The sequence below is a fragment of the Mirounga angustirostris genome, unplaced genomic scaffold (assembly GCF_029215605.1).
Source record: "Mirounga angustirostris isolate CCGP_5_RB_7025 unplaced genomic scaffold, mMirAng1.0.hap1 SCAF_6, whole genome shotgun sequence".
Lineage (NCBI taxonomy): Eukaryota > Metazoa > Chordata > Mammalia > Carnivora > Phocidae > Mirounga > Mirounga angustirostris.
Genome location: NW_026991714.1, coordinates 24430111 through 24448837, shown reverse-complemented (window position 1 = coordinate 24448837; position 18727 = coordinate 24430111). Strand labels below are relative to the sequence as shown.

At 45.7% G+C, this 18727-nt stretch overlaps 1 protein-coding gene across 12 annotated transcripts in view; it reads left to right on the top strand.

Moving 5' to 3' along the window:
• Positions 1-18727, top strand: part of SRGAP2 (SLIT-ROBO Rho GTPase activating protein 2) — a 227820-nt gene that overhangs the window by 148720 nt on the left and 60373 nt on the right. For all 12 annotated transcript variants that reach the window (XM_045876931.3, XM_054507924.2, XM_064593903.1 and 9 more), the window contains exons 5-7: positions 3243-3305; positions 10521-10736; positions 11328-11456. In XM_045876931.3, coding sequence (XP_045732887.1) covers positions 3243-3305; positions 10521-10736; positions 11328-11456 — 408 coding nt within the window. The remainder of the gene's footprint in view (positions 1-3242; positions 3306-10520; positions 10737-11327; positions 11457-18727) is intronic.

Sequence of the window (18727 nt, the reverse complement as noted above, 5' to 3'; positions counted from 1 at the left end):
TATGCAAACATTTAAGAGAAAAACTTTGCCCAAAGTAATTTTTTCCCTCGACTTCTATTTGGTTTCCTGCAATGTTTAGATGACTCATTCTCTTCCAAGAAATTTTAAAGAAAAGAGATGCAGTCTGTGTGATCGTGCACAAAGCCTGCTCTGTAAATTCGCTTTTTCTTCCCTGCCTAGAAAACCCGCTGCTTTTTTTTTTTTTTTAACAGGGAACGGAAAGGCCCTGCAGACTTCATTGTCAGGGACTCGGCCTCATCAGGTTTTGTTGTTCCCAGGATTAAATGTCCCTTTTGTTTTTGGGTGGGGCCCCCTTATAGCCTCGCAGCTCTGACCGCTCTGGAAGGCAGAGCGGCCTGCACGGAAGCCCTTCCTGGCTTGCTGGGCCGCACTTGCCCCCAGAGACGCACAGTTAAGGTTTCTGAAATAGAGAAACGGTAGCCTTTTAGCATCTATGAGAGGAGAGGGAGGCCCTGGCCATTTCCTGCCTCTCTCCTGGTGGCAGCCTTGTTCCTGTTTGCTGGGGGCTTCGTGGGGGCGCTGTAGCTGGGAGAGCCTCACATGTGTTCCCAGCCCAGGCCTCAGCCACAGGGAGCCGTAAGTCAGAATCGCTTCAGCAGCCTGTTCAAATAAACAGGGATAATAGTTGAGTCGGTCCTTTTCCAGCTAATCGGTACACGAAAGGAAACATCTGCCTGGGCTTAATTGCTTTTTTATTGGTTATGCTTTTTCTCCTCCTCCCTTCCCCTCCCCCCTCCTCCTGCGGCTAAGTTATTTAAGTCCTGGGGAAGCAACAGGGTAGAGGAATGGGAGCCTTCTCCCGGAACCTCCGCCATTTAAACACAAGGAGGTGGGAAGGGAGGATGGGAGGCTGGCAGGGGAGTTGACCTGGAGGCCGGAGGGCAGGGCACTTGGAAGTGATACTCGTGGTCACTTCCTGGCCTTGTTGCTGACTCTGGGGCTGGCTGGTGAGTCATTTTGCCTCACTTCACCTCCTTAGATCTCTGCTGCTTCAGTGGAGCTCAGCTCTCCTCATGATGGGAAGGAGAAGCTGGTATGTGAGACTCTAGATGAAAGGCATTTCCTCTTGTGGCTTCTTCCAGTGGTTGAGGGCATTGAATGAGAGACATTTGGGAACGGTAAATTTAAGACTGGCAAGATACCCTGAAGCCATCTATTTTGTAGGGCATCTCGGTCCCGAGGAGAACTTACTCATTATCTGCTACTTTGGGAAGTGAAGCCAACCAATTGTATGCTGAAGTGGGTGGTGGTTGCATCTAATATGGACTCAAGAAGCCAGGCAAAATATCATGAAGAATCATAGAATGCCAGAGGTTAGGAGGGGCCTGAGGAATGTGTTAGCCTTTCATTTTATGGAAAAGAAAACAGAGGCCCAGAGAGAAGAATCGAGCTGTTCAAAGTTAATCTTCTTGATGGTGGAGGAGCCAGGGATAGGAGACTTGTGTGATTGCCCCTTCAGGGCTCCTCCCACCCACTTCCACACTACCAGGTGTAAAAAGTCCTGTCTCCGCACAACAAAGGTCACACAGATGTTGTGTTCCATAATTAATTCCTTAAGAGAAAAAGGCAAAGCATTTAAGAGAAGGAAAATGCCTGAGGAACATGTAAAACAAGAAGAAGTTCAGGCTCACTACAGCCAGTGGGCTGCAGAGGGTATCATGCTGAATCATCAAGAGAAAAAGTGACTCAACATGCTTCTAGGCTTCTGGTGGTATTTTTCATTGGTACAGTTTTTCTCAAGGGCAATTTAATGGCGTAAATGAATAGTCTTTGACTCAGCAATGTGACTTCTAGGAGAAAATGGTGAAAGGTGTGTGCATAGGTGAAACACCAAGTAATTTAATACAGCATGTTTTATCATAAAAATTTGTAAACAAAGTGGATGTGCAAGAATAGGAGCTCCAGCAATATCATCTTTCATAATGTTCTAGAAGAATAATATGGAGGGAACTGTTCACAAACATTTGTTTAAGTGAATAAGTTAGAGTGTGTATAATGCAACCCCAATTTCATGAAAATCACATGGGAAAATCATATCACATACGAGACAAAGTGTCGAGTGGTGATTTCTTAGTGGTAGGAATTAAAAGTTACTTTTTCTTTTGGGATGTTTTCTACAGTTTTCTTGGGTTTTTTGTTTTTTGGTTTGTTTGTTTTTCTTTTTCTGGTTTCTTATTAATTACAATAAACGTATATTCCTTTTGTAATCAGAAAAAAAATAGTTTCAAAGTCATACATTTGAATAAAGCAGGATCGTAAATGATTATGTTTCTGACATGTGAGACCTCTTTGCTTCTTCCCCTGGGAGCAGAGCTGTGCCGGGGTAGTATTCCACCTTCTGGTAGACGGGCATTGTTGGTATCTGACAGGTAGGAAAGAACTAGAAGGAGCTAGCGGAAGATAAAACGAGGGCTTCCCCTCTCGATGACCCAGTGATGCCAGTCGGTTTTATCCCCTGCTCTCTTGGGCTTGGCATAAAACACTCAGTATAGAAGGTGCGACTCTTTGCTCCTTCCTGCTTCTTCATTCTTCTTTATTTCTACTATTCCGTCTGTGTAGTTAGATGCCAGCCCTGGGTGGTAGCAGTAAAGAACCCGAGAGCCACTACTGCTTAGGATTAACAGGTTGGAGACCCCTTCACATGTATTATCCGAAGCCGGTAACATTAGCTAATCTCCAAACCAGTCATTAGTGGGGTACCACTGCCCTGGGAGTTTGGGGCAGAAAGAAATCAAGTAAGACCTATATACCTCCTTTCTGCTTGGAGGTTCCTATTTGGTGTGGTACTTTGAAGTCCTTGGATGTTTATGTTCTTCTTTCTATGGCATCCTAATCCACGTCTGACTTTCCTCCACAATTCTCAAGAAGGCTCAAGTGCAAGTGTCCAAGAAAGCCTACTCCGCCTAACAACAGTTGCTAGGTAGGATGTGGCTTTCCAGCCTGCTCTTCGGGGACCAGTGGAAAAATCAAAGCCTACACCCGTTTGCCCTCCACCCGATTGCCTGAGCTAGGCTATAGAAGGGGCACATTTCATTTTATTAAAACTCTTTGAGTAATCTGACCATAATTGGGTCTGATCGGAGTGCTTATCTGATTTGCTGGATTAAATAATGGGCCTTAATTGAGTCTGTTAGTTATAGAGCCAATGCTACTCTTGCCTTCGTCGCCCCCTCCTCCCCCCTTCTGTTTCCCGATTAACCTCCATTCTTCTTTCCTTGCAGAGTAAAGAAGTCGGCCAGCAGCTCCAAGATGATTTGATGAAGGTCCTGAATGAGCTCTACTCGGTAAATCAGATGGGTGCCTGGCCCTTTAACAAGCAGAGGGAAGCAGCATTTGGCAGCTTGTGGCCGTAGTCACATCAGCAACAGAACTGAGCTGAGGTTGAGGACAGTGCATGGTCCCCATTGGGGGTGACTCCACCCATTTCTTTTCTTCACACTCTTATTTTCAAATCTGCATTGCACCATTAATATGTGCCTGCCAGGAAGGACTTAATGTTCAAGGTTTCACATCAGTTCTTGGATTGATCTACGGGTTTGCGACAAGAGCGGGTACCCTAGAGGGAAGCACAAAGTCCTAAATGCCCCTGACCGAAGGGACCAATTCAGGCAGAGAGAGCTTGGCATCGACTTCCTGGGTTTTTAAAAATTTTTTTTTTTAAGATTTTATTTATTTGCGAGAGAGAGAATGAGAGACAGAGAGCATGAGAGGGAGGAGGGTCAGAGGGAGAAGCAGACTCCCTGCTGAGCAGGGAGTCTGACGCAGGACTCGATCTCGGAACTCCGGGATCATGACCTGAGCCGAAGGCAGTTGCTTAACCAACTGAGCCACCCAGGCGCCCCTCTCCCTGGGTTTTTAAAAGGCCGAACCTCAGTGAAGAGGCAGGCTTCAGGTTTGGAGAAGAAAATACAATCTGTTTTGAAATGGCTGGTGCTTGAGGCACGTGATGCCCATGGCTGATGCATGTTTTTTCATGCACTGGAAGGAGGTGGTGGTGGTGGTCTTCTACCCAGCCAGGTTTTGTTAATTATAATTAAAACACATATGCACATCGAGGAAATTCCTGCTGCCGTACAGAGACTATTTCAGTTGTTAGCTAAAGCCTTTCAGGGCCCCCGTCTTCAGCGGGGCTGTGCCCGGCCTTTGTGTCATTCTCTAGGGTTTCCCATCCTGTTCTGGTGGTGAAATTGATTTCCTGTGTTTATTTGTTTATTCACTGCATTTCTTTCCTTCCTCCCTCCCTCCCTTCCTTCCTTCTTTCCTTCTTTTCTTCCTTCCTTCCCTCTCTCTCTCTCTCTCTTTCTTTCTTTCTTCACAGGAAGACAGGCAGTGGTGACATGCATCACAGGCATTTGGGATCAGAGAATTCCATGTTCTTGATCCAAAAGCCTAGGTGTGGCTCTTTTGTCATGGCAACTATTAAGCAAGTAAATAGGGTAGAGTAGTCGTCAGACTGGTCTCCAGTGATGCTCGTTTGTTTGGACTTTCTGCTCTGTGACTCTTCTGCTCTGAAGCCAAGTAGATAGATGGTACTCTTTGGTTCAACTCCCAGACTTTCATTTCTTTCAAGTGCAGTTAAGGCTTTTTATAAAAATAGAAGCGTGTTGATGTGAACCATTTACAGACTAGATGCGTTTTCCCTGAACCCTGTTGTCTTTTTATGCTTTACGTCTGCACTTTATTTTTAGAGCATCTTCTAGGCACCAAGAAGAGCTACTACTCCCTTTTCCTGGCAAAAAATTCACCAAGATAGACTATGACACATGAAGCCATTATATGAATCCTTTTATTTTCCCCGTAAGCATCGCGGGCCTCTGCTATTTGCTCTTTCTGGGGAGGAGTAGAAGGGATAACCAGCAAACCCCAAACCAGCTCAAACCCAGTTTGCCACTTTTGCTGTGGGACTTGAGGTAGTGACAAAAGAACAGCTCCTAGGGATCTGTTAGCTTTGCTCAGAGCCCGAGATCTCCTATTATGCTATGATTTTTAAAAAAATCAGTAAGTGAGAGGGTATAGCTTGTGCGGGAGTGAGGAAGAAAACTGTGGAACTTGCTGCTCTGGTTTGAAGAGGGCTGAACTGGCGAGTTGGACTGCAGTCTTCAGGCAGTCCAACATCGGCCAGTGCTTTCCTGCTGACGCAGAGCATGAAATCTTCCTGCTGGCGTATACAAACTGAGAATTGGCTGGGCATGGAGTCCCCTGCCAGGAGGTGAATGGGTAGACCCTCTTTTTATTTTTATTTTTGTTCTATTTTATTGTTGTGTCGTTGACACACAGTGTTATGATGGTTTCAGGCACACAGCATAGTGATTCAACAAGTCTCTCCATTATGCTGTGCTCACGAGCCCACCTACCATTCGTCACCATACAATGCTACTACAATACCACTGAGTATATTCCTGTTGCTGTATCTTTTATCCCTGGATACACACTCTTTTAATTTGTCCAAGGCCAAAATGCAAATTTAATTTGACCCATGTCTCCCCACAACTTCATGTACTGGTATCTCCAGTCACACTTCCTAAAATATCCAACAGTAGTTAAGGGTCAAGTGAGTTTGCAGATTCTATAGGCCATTAGAAAGTTCAGAGGATAGAATTGACTTGTTTCTTCTGTAGGGTGAGATGAGTGTAGGACTGGTCTCAGTAAGGCACCATGGCATGGGGGTGGCTGACTATCCCAGTTTGCCTAGAATTGAAGGGTTTTGGGGGCGCATGAGACTTTGAGTGCTACACCTAGGAAAGTCCTTTGGTAAGCCAGGACAACTGGTCATTCTACACTGGACAGTGGTTTCAGCAAGCAGGAACCTGGCACTATTATATGCTGGCTTTGGGAAGCTACTTGCTGAATGTCCTCTCTCCTCCTCTCTCTCAGAGAAGTTAAGAGAGAACAAGGGAGATCTTTTTATAAGGAGCTTTCACCTTATTGCTTTCTGGGAAGGCAAAAGGGCCTCTTGCTTCAGTGACCCTGTGGACAATAGAAGTTATCTGTGGGATGGAATAAAGGAAGCCAAGGATATAAGGAACCCACCATGTTCAGTGTTCTCCTTAGCTTGTGTCTCCCCTAATGCTCAAAATATTTCTTTTTGGGAGACTGATTACCCAAGGGTTGATAATGTAAGTACTTTTGAATCTTGATGATCCAAGGGGCAGAGCCTCCATGTTCCCGAATGAAGATGCCTTCGGGCAAGAGGCCCAGACTCACACCATATGTGGCCAGCTGCCCCTCTGTACCTTCCTCTTTTCTGCCTGAAGGACCTTTGATTTTCCTGATTTGGCATTCTGTGCCAGGGGCTGCTTCCCCCAGCTGCCATTCAGAGAGCAACCCTCATGAGCATTCTCCTCCATGTGTTTTTCCCCCATAATGAGCTGGCTAGTTGGTAGGCCATGGCGTAAGTGGTTTTCATTTTCCAGCTGGTGATCCAGGAATGCCTTTGAAGTTGGGGCACGCTGCTTCCCAAAGAACTCTGGCATTCTCTGCCTCGGTTGCACTCAGAGTTTGTATCTGAGAAAGCCCAGCAAGTACCTACAGGAAGGAGAGTCTGTGGGGGCCCAGAAGCCACATGGATTGGCTAAGTAGGAACAGTCAAGTAAGCCCTAGAATTGAGAAAGAAAGAAGAGGTGTTGCAATGCTGGGGTGTGGGTTTATGGTCCTGTGCTCCCCCTGGATATATGGCTCCTTGATTGGGCACAGCAGCTGTCTGCTGATGGAGCTACTGTAGGCTGGTATTTAGTACCTGCTCCCTCGAGACAGCGTCAGTGTGTAGTCACCCCGCTTTGCCTGCCTGTTTGTCTCCGGCCCTAGGCACCAGGGCTACAAAGACAAGTAAGACATGTCTCTGAACTCAAGGCATTTAGTTTTAATAGAAGAGACAGAAAAGTAGAACAGCAAGTAAAGTATGAGGTGATAACATTTACATGTCTTCCCAGAGGAAGGGCATGAAGTCAGGCTCCTTAGAGAGAGATTTGAATGGAATCTTAATTGCCAAGAGCTCTTTTATTGTTCTCTAAATGTTCCTTTTTCGTTGTTTTCTGTTCTTGTTTCATGATTCAATGTCTTTGCATTTTTCATTGATCTCTCTAGGGATATTATTGATTGCTTTTGAAGTTTTCTTCTTTCTGTACACTTTCTATTCCGTCTAAATTGCTTGTTTTGGTCTTGGCCTTTCATATCAGATATTTTCCTTAAATGTTTGGTAATCTTTAGCTGCCTTTTCATATTTTAAAGTGAGGCATTGAAAAGCTGGTTGGAAGTTCTGTGCCAACTGTGGTCTTGACTGTAGGGTGGTCTGACTGGTGTTTCCTTGGGGAAGCCCTGATACCAGTACTTCTAGGTCTTTTATCTTGGCTAGTCAGATTCCGCAGGCAAGGCTCTTCTGACCTCCTGCCTATGTCTGGGGCCTGAGTTGTGAAGAGGCCAGGGCCATCACAACATTCAGTATAGAACTTTCTGTTGATCTTCCTATTTTAAGTTCGGTACCCCTATCCTCAGCTGAGCCCCACTGTCCCCAATCCATAGGTCCTCTAGAAGAGACTATGCCTCTAGTCCTCCACTGTGGAGGGGGCGGGGATGGGATCTGGTCGTCCAACAATTCTTAGGCTTTCAGTAGTTTCTCTTGTTTTAGCTCCACCTTCATCCCACTGCCACCAGTTCCTTTTAGGGCTTCTGTGATGTAAGTCTGGTTGCTTCTTGGCTCTGCCTTCTTTTGGTTTAGGGTTTAGTATATAATTCACTACTTGCCTCCCTGCTTTTTATGTGCTGCTTTCATTCTGTTTTTCTTCAGTTTATATCTAAGAAATAATAATAATAAGAAAAACTCTTTTCTATTATTTTAGTGTGGCTTGGGGAGAGAGCAGAGCTAATGGCATGAATTAAGATTTCCTTTTTTGAAGTAAAGTGAATTCTCTTTGTAGAACTGAGAATTTAGACTCCTGAGTTTTTCCCCTAGTTTATATTTCCCTCACTATATATATATATATATATATATATCTGCAAGTTCTATCTTGACTTTCCTATTTTTCCAGTTGTTTTGGCATCACTTATTTAAGTTTTGGCATCTGGATACCTCAGTTTTTCCTTGAGCTGAAGGATACTAGCGATACTTCTTCCGTATTTCCACAGAGGAGAGATTTGTTGTCACTAAGTCATTTGGGCAACCACATTGATTGTAGAATTACCAACTGTGGACATGACACATTTCCCAACTGTGGAGAAGGGAAGAAAACACAAAAGAAGAAGTGGTGCTTACCCTTAGGAATTCATAGTTTCTTAGACAAGGTAGTGTTTTACTCTTTTAAAGAGAGTTCTTTAGTGGAAAGGAGCAATATAAATCACTAATTTTTATTACTTCGTTGTTGTCTTCTTTGCATTATTCCTTTGAGTCCTTTTTTGTCTCATATTCATTCATAGTGTTTCTTTATCTATTATGCATCTTCATGAAATGGAAAATCACTTTCTTAATAATCATCATTTTTATAACTCTTCGTTCAAGCTTTTGAATCCATATTCAGGTGAAAAGAAAGAAAAAGTAGTCTCCCAAATACCCTTCTTCAGCCTGGAAAACAGATGCCTCTTCCTCACTTCTGAGTCACCCTGGAATCTGGAGGACCCTTTCTAATTACTTAGAAAGGTTTTTAATGCTACCAGTTATTAAATATCATTTCTCCAGTGTAGAGAATGTACAGAGTTGATCATATACTTATGGGAAATGATGTCAGGTTGAAAATAAGGTGAAGCTGATTTAAAGCGTTCTGTATCCAAAATAAGATGTTTAAACTCTAATGAACTTTGATTTTGTCGATGTCCCAATATTCTTTATTCTTTCCACCACCTCTCGCTGATCCTAAGGGATGAGTACACCCATAAGGTCCTTCCAGGATTTCTCAACTTCAGCACCATGGACATTTTGGGTAGACAGCTTTGTGGTGGGGGCTGTCTTGTGCACAGGGTGGTTAGCAGCCTCCCTGGCTTCTACCCACTCGATGCCAGAAGCAAGCTTCCAAGTTGTGACAGTCAAAAATGTCTCCAGATTAGCCCCCTGGTTAGGACCACAAAGCCATTAATAAAACTAGTTCCTCTTTTCAAACCGGTCTTGACTAAACCTAACCTTTCCTCCCAACTAACCCAGCTCTGGTCCTATTCAGAGGAAGAACTGGTGCTTAGTGGCTCAGAATGTGGACTTTGTGGTCTGACAAACCTAGGTTTGAATCCTGATTCTGCCATGTACTAGCTATGTGATGTTGGGTAGGATAGTTTAATCTCGTTGAGCCTCAGTTTCCCCATCTTTAAAAGTGGAGATAATCACATGTCTTCTATAGAGGAGTTGTGAGGATTCATTGAGGCGACCCGCATAAAACCTCTGACACACAGCACGTACTAAGTAAGTGGTGGAGATTGTTATCAATATTATGCCCTTACTTCCCTCTGTTGTTCAGTCTGCACCCTGCCCCCACACACATGCACCCAACTCCCACACTCTCTCCCTCTCAAAGATATTGCACGACATTAAAATGTAAGCACTCTTGAACTTCAGCTCGCTTAGTTGTAATCAGCATTTTTAATTCCCAGACAGAAGCTAGAGGCTCCCTGTGTGGAAATGGAGGGAAGAGCAGGCACCTTGTGGTTGGAAGTGTGTTTGGGAGGAAACACACACAAGTTCTAGGCTGCCCGGCCTCCTCGTTAAGAAAAGAGATTGGACTCTCAGACAGTGGCTTTGGTGGGAAATTTGAGAATTGTCTTTTTCTCCTTTAACACTACTTCCTTCCCATGGCAACTCTAGTTTCACCTGATGTGGGTTTTATTCCTTCTTAGGCTCTTAACGTGAATTGTTGTGTGGGCTAACAGTCTTCATCAGGTCGTTTTCTAGATCCCAGGGCTGCTGTAAGGATGAAATGAGAAATTGCCTGGGTAGCACTTGGCACAAAGCCAAGCATATACTACATGCTCAAGAAACAGCTACTGTTGTTACTGCCACTGCTGTTCTAGTTAGTTCCCAGGAGAGAGGGTGTTCGATCCATGTGAAATGGGCCAGACGGACCCCTAGAATGCTAGGGCAGTAGAAGGAGCTTTTGGAGGCTTTCTTCTTCCCCGTTTTGTATCTGAAAGGTCCAAAATGTATCGACTACTCCACAGGCTGTGCTGGCCTCCTCAGGGTTCCTAACCTTGTGTACTCTGGCTGAGTGATAGAAATTACTCAGCCGGTATAAAAGAGTCATGCTTACAAGTGTTGATAAATAGAAGTAAATAATGCATGATGGAAGACGTGAAGTCATTTTAAGAATAAGTCATATTGGCTCCGTTCAAATGCTGCTTTCCTGTGCTTTGGGGTGGTCTTTAATATGCAGTGTTGGCTGAACCAAACACTTAAGAAGCTTTCCCTTAAGGGCATGAAGATAGTGCTTCACGTGGGACAGGTCCAGCTGAATCTGGTAGTCTGTAAAGCAGAGAATTGACCCTATTGGCTTGACCTCTGGGGGCGGGGGCGGGGGGGTGTCTTGCAGGTCATGAAGACCTATCACATGTACAATGCCGACAGCATCAGTGCTCAGAGCAAGCTAAAGGAGGCAGAGAAGCAGGAGGAGAAGCAATTTGGAAAATCGGTAAAGCAGGAAGACCGGCAGACCCCACGCTCCCCTGACTCCTCGTCCAATGTCCGCATTGAAGAGAAGCATGTCCGGAGGAGCTCAGTGAAGAAGATTGAGAAGATGAAGGAGAAGGTATGGGTGCTTCAGCATCTTGAGGGGCTGGGGAGGAGCACTGTGGAAGTCAGGATTGATAGGAGTTTTCCAGTAGGTGCTATGGAGAGCAGAACAAAGAGACTCATTCCTTTAGTGCCTAACGGCCAGAAGTGAGTCTTTGCTGTCTGCCCTGGAAGAAATTCTAGGTACTGGAAGAACGTGGGCTCCAAGTTTTTCACCTGTAGCAGATTCATCAGAAACAACAGAAACCTTTCCCAAGCCTGGGAGAGGGACTGCAGACCTAGGGCTTGGCATCAGATGTCCCGTATTCAGGGACAGATGTAATGACACCTTCTTTCGGGTGGCGGTACAAGGATGGAGAACAGTGTTTGTGGGTAGAACCAAAGTGGGACATGCATCGGAAGTAGGGAACCTCATTAACCTTTCCTGGATTGATCTACATTATGCCCTTGAATCTCATTAAACAGAATTAGAACCCAATTTAAGGCAGACGCGCACAGGGAGTAGCAGCACAATTGTGGTTCTCGAATGTACTGTACTTTCATCTTTTAGAGCACAATCTCCCCTTTTAAAAAAAAAAGTAGAATTGAACTTCTGTTCCCTTTTCAGCGCCAAGCCAAGTACACAGAGAATAAGTTGAAGGCCATTAAAGCCCGGAATGAGTACTTACTGGCTCTGGAGGCAACCAATGCATCTGTCTTCAAGTACTACATCCACGACCTGTCCGACCTTATTGATGTAAGTGCTTAGAGCTGGGGGCTCAAGGGCACCTTTCTCCTGGTTTTGGAGAACTGGTCAGGTGTTCCCCAGTTCTGTTGCTCAGGCGTCTTGGAGCATTTTGAGAAGAATTATGAAGATAGTAGCCATGGTCCATTGGGGGCTTGCCATGTACCAGATAGGAGGTGAAGCCCTTTATGCTTCATCTTACTCAGTTCTTACTACGGTCCTGGGAGGAAGACACTCCTTATCTCCATTTTTACAGTTTAAAATTCATAGTTTAGATGACTTACCCAGAGTCAGCTAATAAGTGACAGACGAGGCAAGATTTGTCCCGAGGTCTGATTACTTAAGCCCATGCTCATAATTGCCATGCACTTCTGTCTCCCAGGAAATATTCCCTTGAATCAGCTATTTGCACATAGAAGTGAGTGGCAAGAGCTAAGAGTTAGAATGTGTACCTTATATTTAGATAGTACTTAAACGTCTCTTGGTATTGCTTCATTTGACTATCCTATCACCCTCTCGATCAGAGTTACTATCTCCAATTTGAAGATTAGGAATCTAGGGCTCAAGAAGATTACCTGCCCTCAATTACACTGCATTTGAGGGTCCTGGTCAGTAAGGTGGCTAGATGCCCTTGACATATGGCCCATGCTTTCTGATCTGTGACACAAAGATGATGAAAGAAGCAGATGAGTAGGCACATGTGTTTTGCATGGATTAAGCACAAGGGATATGCTTTTTGTCTTTGGCCTTAATGGGTTAGCCTTGGCCTTGTTTCTTCTGCAGCTTGTCTTCAAACTTTATAGTTGAGTCTTGTAGTCTCTCCCACCTGCAGACTCCCACTTGGCCCAATTTCTGAGCCAGCCCTGACCGTAGCTGCATGGGTCCACCCTTCCCTCCGGTCTTGAGTGGGGGCCGGGAGCCAGCTGACTCAGGTGTACCTGGGGTAGTCTCTTCTCTGAGGCCTGATATTTGCCTATAGCTGTTCACAGGTAGCCAGTGGCCTTTACGAGCTTCTGGCCAGACCTGGCACGCTTGCCTGACTTGGTTTCTCAGTGAATGAACCTGCCACATTTCACAATAGCATTTGGGGTCTGGTCTAAGATTCAGGTCATCTGGGGCTCGGCACTGACCTGTTTTGGAACTCTGCTGTGCAACCCTCTCCCCCACCTCTGCAGACAGAGGAATTGGACTTGATCTTGGTACTGAAATCTGGCTTCACATGCTTGGGGAACTTTTCTAAACTAGTTCCAGGGATTTTAGATTCAGTCGATTTCAGCCTCTTCATGCCCTGGGTGTCATGGTCTGACCGGGTAAGGGGAGCCCTGAGGCCTGTTTCAGGCTCTGCTTTCTTCTCTTTGTGTGTTGATGCCAATCTCAACACTGTCCTTCAGTGGAGGTCAGAGCCTTAAACAGGATCCTTTCTCCTCGTGAGGGGAATGACTCTTCACTGTTGGGAGAGACACCTGTTCTCAGCAAGGAAGAGAATCAGTTCTTTTTCTGCTATGTATCTCACATTTAGTTTAAAAAAAAAAAAAAATTAGACTCTGCAGTCCATCACACCTCTTCCTCCGGTTTGTCCTTTCCCATTTGCTTTTGCCCCCAAGGCAACTTTCCCGCCCCTTTTGCCAAAATGCTCACCTCAGGGGTGAGGGGCACTGCTGTGTCAGTCATAACCTTTGCAATCCATAGACCCTCCATCAGATGTGCATAGGTGTTTTAAAATCAGTCCAAGAAGCAAGCGATTTTGCACCTTATTCTCACTTAAAAAGAAGAAGGGGAAGAGGAAAGGTGTGTAGAACCCATCTTCATGGGATGCGGTGTGAAGTCTGGTGACAAAGTAGCCTATCGGCCTCCTTAGCGCCCAGCCAGGATGTGGGTGTAGGTTACTGTGAGCGAGTCCGGGTTGGTGGCCTTCCAGGCCACTCAGATAGTAAAGTTGCTCTTGTTTTGCTTGTTGTTCGTTTTGTTTTTGTTTTTCTTAAGGTGAGGACAGATTTATTACTCTTTTTCTTTTTAAAGCTGATAACATTATGCAGCTAAGTAAATATTTATTTGGAATGAGGCTGTGTGCTTAGCATCAAGGGTATAAAACGTATAAAATAATTTTTGCCCTAGAAGTTTTCATAGACCTACAAAGAGATAATTTCTATGTAACTGGCTAACTGCAAAGCTAAGGGAAGCCCAGGGGATCCTAGGACAGCGTTCTTCAAACCATAAGTCATGATCCATTGGGGAAGTCATGAAATCACTTTTATGGGTTTGACTTATTTTTTTTCAATGAATGAACTAGAACAGAATAGAATAGGAAGGAAAATGAAATATCTCCGTACATCATACTTAGTAAGGTTAAGTTTTATTTTGTGAAACTGTTAGGTGTGTGCATGTGTGTGTGACAAGATGAGTTTCTTCCTGTGAGTTGGAAGTCAAAAAAAGTTTGAGTCACTGCACTAAGAACAGAGAAATGTCTCTTAGTGTCTGTACATTCCATGAAGGCAGGAACCAAGTCTTCTTTTTATCTTAATATAGAAAATGAGGCACCTGGCTGGCTCAGTCGGAAGAGCATGCAACTCTTAATCTCGGGGTTGTGAGTTCGAGCCCCGTGTTGGGTGTAGAGATTACTTAAATATATAAAAAAAACTTTATATATTAAGGTATTCTTTTTTTTTTTTAAACATACACACAGTGCTTAATACATAGCTGAGCACATAGTATATTCATTGAAGGAAGTAAGGAATAGAAGGAGGAGGAGGAAGGTGATTTCCTAAGGCAAGATTTTTTTTTTCCTTGTTGTGCCTTTTAATACTGCCCAGAGGTATATATACTGCCTGAACTTAAGTGTTACAGTTTCGTTATGATAAATTCAAACACCCTTATAACCGATTACACCTCTGTCAAGATAGAGAATATTTCCATTGCCTCCAAAAGTTCCTCTTTTCTCTTCCCAGTCAGTCCCTCACCCCAAGGCAACCACTGTTGTGATTTCTTTCACCATAAATTAGTTTTGCCTGTTGTAGGATTTCACAAAGTTGGGATTTTACAGTACGTAGTTTTCGTACCCGGCCTTTGCCCGATGTGATGTTTCTGAGCGTTGACCCAGCTAGTGCATGTATCAGTAGTTTCCTGGATGATCAAGGCAATAAAAATGGCCCAAAGGACACCTGGGCGACACACCAACAGTTAGGGCAGGAGTGAATGGGGAGCCTGGGTACCTTGGCGTTCTGATCTTGACAGGATCCAGAACTTGCTTTAAGACGAGGGATGAATCTTGCACAGTCTGTCGCTATCTGTGTTACGGGCACCGTGCTGCCTCCTTCCTCGTGGTATGAGAGTGCAGTGTGTGCTGAGGGCACTGAGGACAAGTGAAAGGAAGTTATTTTTGTCGATGCCTGTACACTGAGGTGGGAGTAGCCTTTGACTTCCTTTTATGATAGAAGAAGATTTAAACCTGGACTGTAGAAACCCACATGAGGCATCTGACATGCACCAGGGAAACCTTGACTTCAGGCCAAAAACACACTCTGAGCTGACTTGACGGAGTCTAAGAACTGTAGGCTCATTGGAATGTGGCTTTCCTCCCCCGTCCTCCTGTGGCTTTCCCAACCCAGGAGCAGATGGATGAATGAAGAACAGGGCATTGTCCGCATGCATAGCTGGGGGCTTGTGAGGACTCCGTACATGGGTAGAGACTCCATGACACCGTGTGCACCCAAGTTGGACACGAAGGAGCGCAGCTTTCTTCATAGGAAATTTTTTTATAAGATTTTATTTATTTATTTGACAGCTAGAGACAGCTAGAGAGGGAACACAAGCAGGGGGAGTGGGAGAGGGAGAAGCAGGCTCCCCGCCGAGCAGGGAGCCAGATGCGGGGCTCGATCCCAGGACCCTGGGATCGTGACCTGAGCCGAAGGCAGACGCTTAACCACTGAGCCACCCAGGCGCCCCTTCATATGAAATTTTTTAAAGGGCATTTATTTGTCTCTTCTGTGTGAACTAGAAGTGGATGTTATGAAACACCCATGTTTCTTTTCTGGGCCTTCTCTAGAGTCTCTGGGTGAGGACTGTGAACTAGTAAAGGGTTAATGAGCTGTCAAGTCAAGTCATCACACATCTGGATGGGCTATCATTAAATTCTTATAAAAATTTGATTTCCCCTGAGAGAGTTTTCATCAAACATTTATATAACCCAGAAGTGGCCAGGGGAGCTCGGCATGGCCACGGAACTCCTCAGAAGCCACCGAAAGCATACGTTGTCCCCATTGTGAGGAAGCATAATGCACTGCCTCTCCTCACTGGGATTCTCCTGGGAACAGAGATGAAATAGTCAAATCTCATCTCCCTAACCCTTGCCAGCAATTGCCTCTTTGCTAAGGCCTCAGTTTCTGGCCGTCGTGCTCGCAGAGATCTGTACATAGCTACGGCTTTGGACAACCTAGCCCGAGTCTCCCTGGTTGGCTGGAGGCACAGAGGAGCCAGAGGGCACGCTGTGGGTCGGTGGCACAGAGGGGCTACGGAAGAGTTAACATAAATGAGGCAGCAGGCAGCCGGAGAAAGCTCCTGGCCTTCCATAGGCTGTACAGAGTGAGTGAAACGAGGGGCTTCGGTGGCCACATCTACCCATTTGACTTAGATCGGTATTCAGTCTAAGTGGATGATTCCTGAGAGGTTAAAATCTGTACTCTGGGCATCAATCAGTCCATCCACTGGTGTGTATAAAATGCCTATTTTGAGCAAGGCTTCATGGTGGGGGATACAAAGAAGCAATGACACTGGCCAGGTCCGCTTTGACACTTGTCTTCTGGTTGGGGTGATAGGAAATGGCAAGTCTCAGAGTGACGGAGTGTGTCCTGTGTCATGTGAGGGCTGGTGTGGTGTGGTCCTGAGTAGAGGCCAAGGTCAGTAGATGCCAGGGTTGCGGGGTGGCTGGCTTCCCAGAGGCTGGGAATTTGATCTGGATTTTGAAGATGGGGTCCATTTCCAACAAGTGAGAGGAGTGGGAAATATGTCAAGAAGGGAGAATGCCGGGAAAAGGGCAGAAGTCCGTGGATCTGGGGATCTTGGTGATTGAGGTGGAACTGTCCGCACGGTGCCAGATGTCGATAAATACATTGCCTGTTATCAGCCTCGTGACAACCGATGAGGCTGGTGTTGTCCCCATTGGAGGCTGAGAGGTTAAATTGCTCATTCACAGTCGTGCAGCTGATGTGAGGCTTGCTGTTCTCCCATACTCTGCCGTAAGCAGGAGCAAGTCCTTGGTTAGAGCAGAAGAGTCTGAGGAAGGGAACACAGGGAGATGATGTTGATGGTCAGACTGCAAGACAGATTGGAATTTGTTCTGGCTGGTGACCTTGCTTAACTTCCCGGAGCCTCACCATTCTAGTCTGGGAAATGAAGATAATACCAGCCTCACTGGGATTCTTATGAGGATTCAATAAAGCACTTAGCATGCGTCAGGCATACGGTAAGCATACTTAGTAAAATAGAGGTATTTTTAAATACCCAAACTGCGGAAGGTGGACTTCACTTTAGAAAAGACTAAAGGCTTCTGTAGGTTCTTCAGTAGGAGTGGCCTAACAAAAGCTATCTTTGAAGACGGTGAAGCAGACAGCACTGATGTAGGATAAGGGTATGAATCAGGGTAGAGGTAGAGAGAATGGAGTCACCAAAAATGTAAAGGTGATGAAGGGCGCCCCGCCTCCCCCTAATTCTCTTCTGCACTAAAAAGCTCCCCACTTGCTCGGCCCTTGTGTTCACAGACTCACAGGCATCCAGTTCATCATCAGCGTCTGCACAGAGCTAGTCAGGAAGGTTTCCAAATTCAAGGGCAGCCTGGCTAGACCAGCAGCGTCTTTCAGAGGAGGAAGGGCCCCTGCACGCTAAGTCTCCCAATCAGCTGCTTTTGTCTGGCTTCCATTTGCGCTTCCCTCCCAACTGAATTGAATGTCTTTCCATCCTCCGCCTCTAGTCAAGCTGTAACTGCTGTTCTTCCCCTGCCTCCAGGCACCTGCTGCGCTGTTGGCACTGACCCAGAGCCCAGCCCGACGGGCGCTCTGTCGCTGAGCTCCTTGTCAGATGCTAGAAGGAGAAGGCACATCACGTGCTTTTTCTCCCCCAGTCGTGGCTGCTCCCGGGGTGAACAGGATGAGGGGAAAGGCTGGGGGACGTCCGTTTGATGCCTGCCTATGGAATGAAACTGCAGTCAGGCACATGGTCTGACTCTATCCATGGATTCTTCTCGGACGTTTCTTCTCAGGTTCTGGACCTCAGAGCTGCTTTAGCAATAGAGGGGATAATGGATGGCCAAGGAATTTGGATCCCGGGGTCCTTTGGGAGGGATGGGGAATATTGTTGTAGAGTTACAGAATGCCACTGCTGAAGAGGGCCTTAGACAATATAATTAGTCCAAGTATTTTCAGACTTTTTCTCGAGCAGAATTCTTTCTTCAAATCAGACCTTGCATAGAATCCCAATCTATTGGGCGCCTGGGTGGCTCAGTCTGTTAAGTGTCTGCCTTCGGCTCAGGTCATGATCCTGGGGTCCTGGGATCCAGTCCTGAGTTGGGCTCCCTGCTCAGTGGGGAGTCTGCTTCTCCCTCTGCCCCTCCCCCCACTCGCGCACTCTCTCTCTCTCTCTCTCTTTCTTTCCCCCTCTTTCTCATTCTGTCTCAAAAATAAATAAATGAAGTCTTAAAAAAAAAAAAAGGATCCCAATCTATTAAGTAGATAAAAGAGCAGGGCTGGTTTGGTTGAACCAGAGATAAGAGGCTCCAAGTCCTACTGGTTGCTGCCCTTTTACCCCCTTCTCAAGGGCAGCCTGAGCAGCGGCATAGAACCTCACAGCTCTGATCCGCAGCTTAAAAACCACTGACTTGGGGCGCCTGGGTGGCTCAGCTGGTTGGGCGACTGCCTTCGGCTCAGGTCATGATACTGGAGTCCCTGGATTGAGTCCCACATCGGGCTCCCTGCTCATCGGGGAGTCTGCTTCTCCCTCTGACCCTCCCCCCTCTCATGTGCTCTCTCTCTCATTCTCTCTGTCAAATAAATAAATAAAAATCTTTAAAAAAACAAAAAAACAAAAAAACCCACTGACTTGGCCAAATCTGTTCATTTTACAGCCGAGGGTACAGCTTCAGGGTTGGGGACTGGCTTTTCCAAGGCTGCTTGACTTCCTGTCCAGTGCTTTTTTTATACTGTTGCCTCTCTACTTTTTTTTTTTTTTTCAATTTTGCTTTAGAAAATCGGAATCCTTTACATGATCTGCATTTTTCCAGTAAGACTGACACTTAG